This window comes from Limulus polyphemus, unplaced genomic scaffold (genome assembly GCF_000517525.1).
Source record: "Limulus polyphemus unplaced genomic scaffold, Limulus_polyphemus-2.1.2 Scaffold12581, whole genome shotgun sequence".
Classification (NCBI taxonomy): domain Eukaryota; kingdom Metazoa; phylum Arthropoda; class Merostomata; order Xiphosura; family Limulidae; genus Limulus; species Limulus polyphemus.
This window is the reverse complement of record NW_013678191.1, coordinates 2915-5156: the sequence shown is the minus strand read 5'-3', so window position 1 is coordinate 5156 and position 2242 is coordinate 2915. Positions and strand designations below refer to the sequence as shown.

The following is a 2242-nucleotide window of genomic DNA, read 5'->3' as shown; positions in this document are numbered from 1 at the left end:
GTCTTTAAAATATACTTACCATAACAGCATACTCCTGTATGTCATTAAAGAATTTTACTTGCCTATGTAGAACACTACATAGGTCTTTAAAATATACTTACCATAACAGCATACTCCTGTATGTCATTAAGGAATTTTACTTGCCTATGTAGAACACTACATAGGTCTTTAAAATATACTTACCATAACAGCATACTCCTGTATGTCATTAAGGAATTTTACTTTTGAAGAATTTTGCTTTTCCGTGGAAACACACTTCTAGTTTTTTAAGGGTTCCATTTGGCAATAATGAAAATTTCAAAAACTTTATTGGAAAATTCCCAAGAAATTTTAAACAATCTCAGTTATAAACAGATTAATCTAAAATGCTTACTTGAAAACCTAATGATGATCTTTGCTCTCTTTTCATGGAGCCCTAAAGGTTTTAAAATATGTGCTAAGTCTTTCCAATCTGCTTTACATGCATCTTCAGCTAATGGATATTTGTCAAAAAATTGCCATAGAATTGGAATAGCTGATCTTCCTAAATGAAGGAATTATACAATTTATCACAAAAAAGGGCTTCTCTACTGTTATCTTATAACAAATAATTTTGAAAGAACTGTTTTATGTTTAAAAAATTTGCTATAGTCCAGAACTTAAACTCTCATGAACAAGTTTTATTAACTTGTATTTGATATATCAATATTATAATCTTGGAATACATTTAAATTTCAACATGTCTTTGGAACAATCAGTAACATCAAAAAACCAAGATTTTAAACAATTATAAAACATAGATTTCCAAGTAAACTCTCATGCACATTGCTAAATATCAAACTTTAAAATGACATGCTCTGGAAATGTTATCTTTAAAATTCATGCATTCAAGCATCCTTTTCAGTCTCACGTTGTGCGTTTAATAGTATTATTGAAACTAATAATTCCCAAAAATTATTGTTCAAATCCACCACAAAATTATTTCAAGTGATTTCTCAAAGTTACTCACCAAATTATACTTCCTCAGCATGTATCATTAAAATTGTATGCATAAAAGTTCTTAAAATACAAATACAATTTCAACATTACTTTCATACAAGTTGATGGAAAAACTTAAACCCAGATGTAGATTTAAAGTACAACTGGAGAAAGCAAATTTTGTTTCAATAAACATACACAATAACTAGTTCTTTTAACCTACCAGTAGTTCTCTGTAGAAAAATTGTTGACACCAATAACTTCCACGGGTCATGGTACAAACTCTCCTGTACAAGATTGTAAGGTGATTTTGGTGGTGTCCATTTATCTTTGTAGTTCCATCTCTTCAGAACTAAAGGTACAGAGGTCAACCCTTGATATTTTGTTCGAAAATATGAACTCTGTAAAGTTTTTTTTTCAACTGGCAAGGAATGATTACTGCTCAATGTTAGCATTTGGTTATGCTGTAGAGACTCCTCTCTTGAGGGTGTGGTAGTCAATCCTTAAATTTTGGTTCGAAGATAACAAGATTTTATTATTTATATATATAATTTTTTTTCTGTTAATTGGTTATCATTGTTAAGAAATATTCTGATGGGGAATGTATCAAAATATGGAATAGTTTTTAATTTCCTCTAAAATCTGACTCTCTTTTTTTAATTATCTTTTTCCACAAAAGCAATAAAGTATTAAAAATATCTTATTAATCTTTGAGCCCTCATTTGTAAGTAAGTGTTTTTTTCAGGTACATACACATGTTTAAGCACATTACAAATTCTAAAATGTAACCTATTTGGCAACAAATAATGGGCTTAAACAAACAGTACGAGTTATAAAAATGATAATTAACTGTTTACTTAAACTTATTCTAACCTGGTTAATTATGTTTTTAGGAGTTTTATAATGTGTTCAGCTGTCTTAATTAGTTAGTAAACTTGATCAGTTGCCTTACCTAGTTTGTCAACTTGGTGAAATATCCTAATGTGACTTGTTAGCCTTGTCAGCTACCTTTGTTATGTAGTTTGTCCACCTGTCAACTTTCATATACTTTATTTATACTTCATCAGCTGCTTCATAAAATTTATTAACCTTGATAAACTGCCTTTATCTAGTTTAACACTTTATAAATGGATTTGTTTCTTACTGACATCATATAGATGTAGTTGAGGTATTCAGTTACACTAATATATGATATATATACACTTACTTCTATATATGACATGAATAACCAATCAGAAACTCAGAATATCTCCCTAGTGGCTTTCTCAGCCTTTATAATGGACTT

The 2242-nt window shown here is 29.3% G+C and overlaps 1 protein-coding gene across 1 annotated transcript in view; it reads right to left on the bottom strand.

Moving 5' to 3' along the window:
- Window positions 1-2210, bottom strand: part of LOC106477028 (methyl-CpG-binding domain protein 4-like) — a 5904-nt gene extending 3694 nt beyond the window's left edge. Inside the window, exons 1-3 of the mRNA XM_013937635.2 lie at window positions 1910-2210; window positions 1181-1459; window positions 374-523 (exon numbers count right to left, since the gene is read on the bottom strand). Of these exons, the coding sequence (XP_013793089.1) occupies window positions 374-523; window positions 1181-1412 (382 nt within the window). The 5' untranslated portion in view covers window positions 1413-1459; window positions 1910-2210. The remainder of the gene's footprint in view (window positions 1-373; window positions 524-1180; window positions 1460-1909) is intronic.
- Between the last annotated feature and the right edge of the window lie 32 nt (window positions 2211-2242).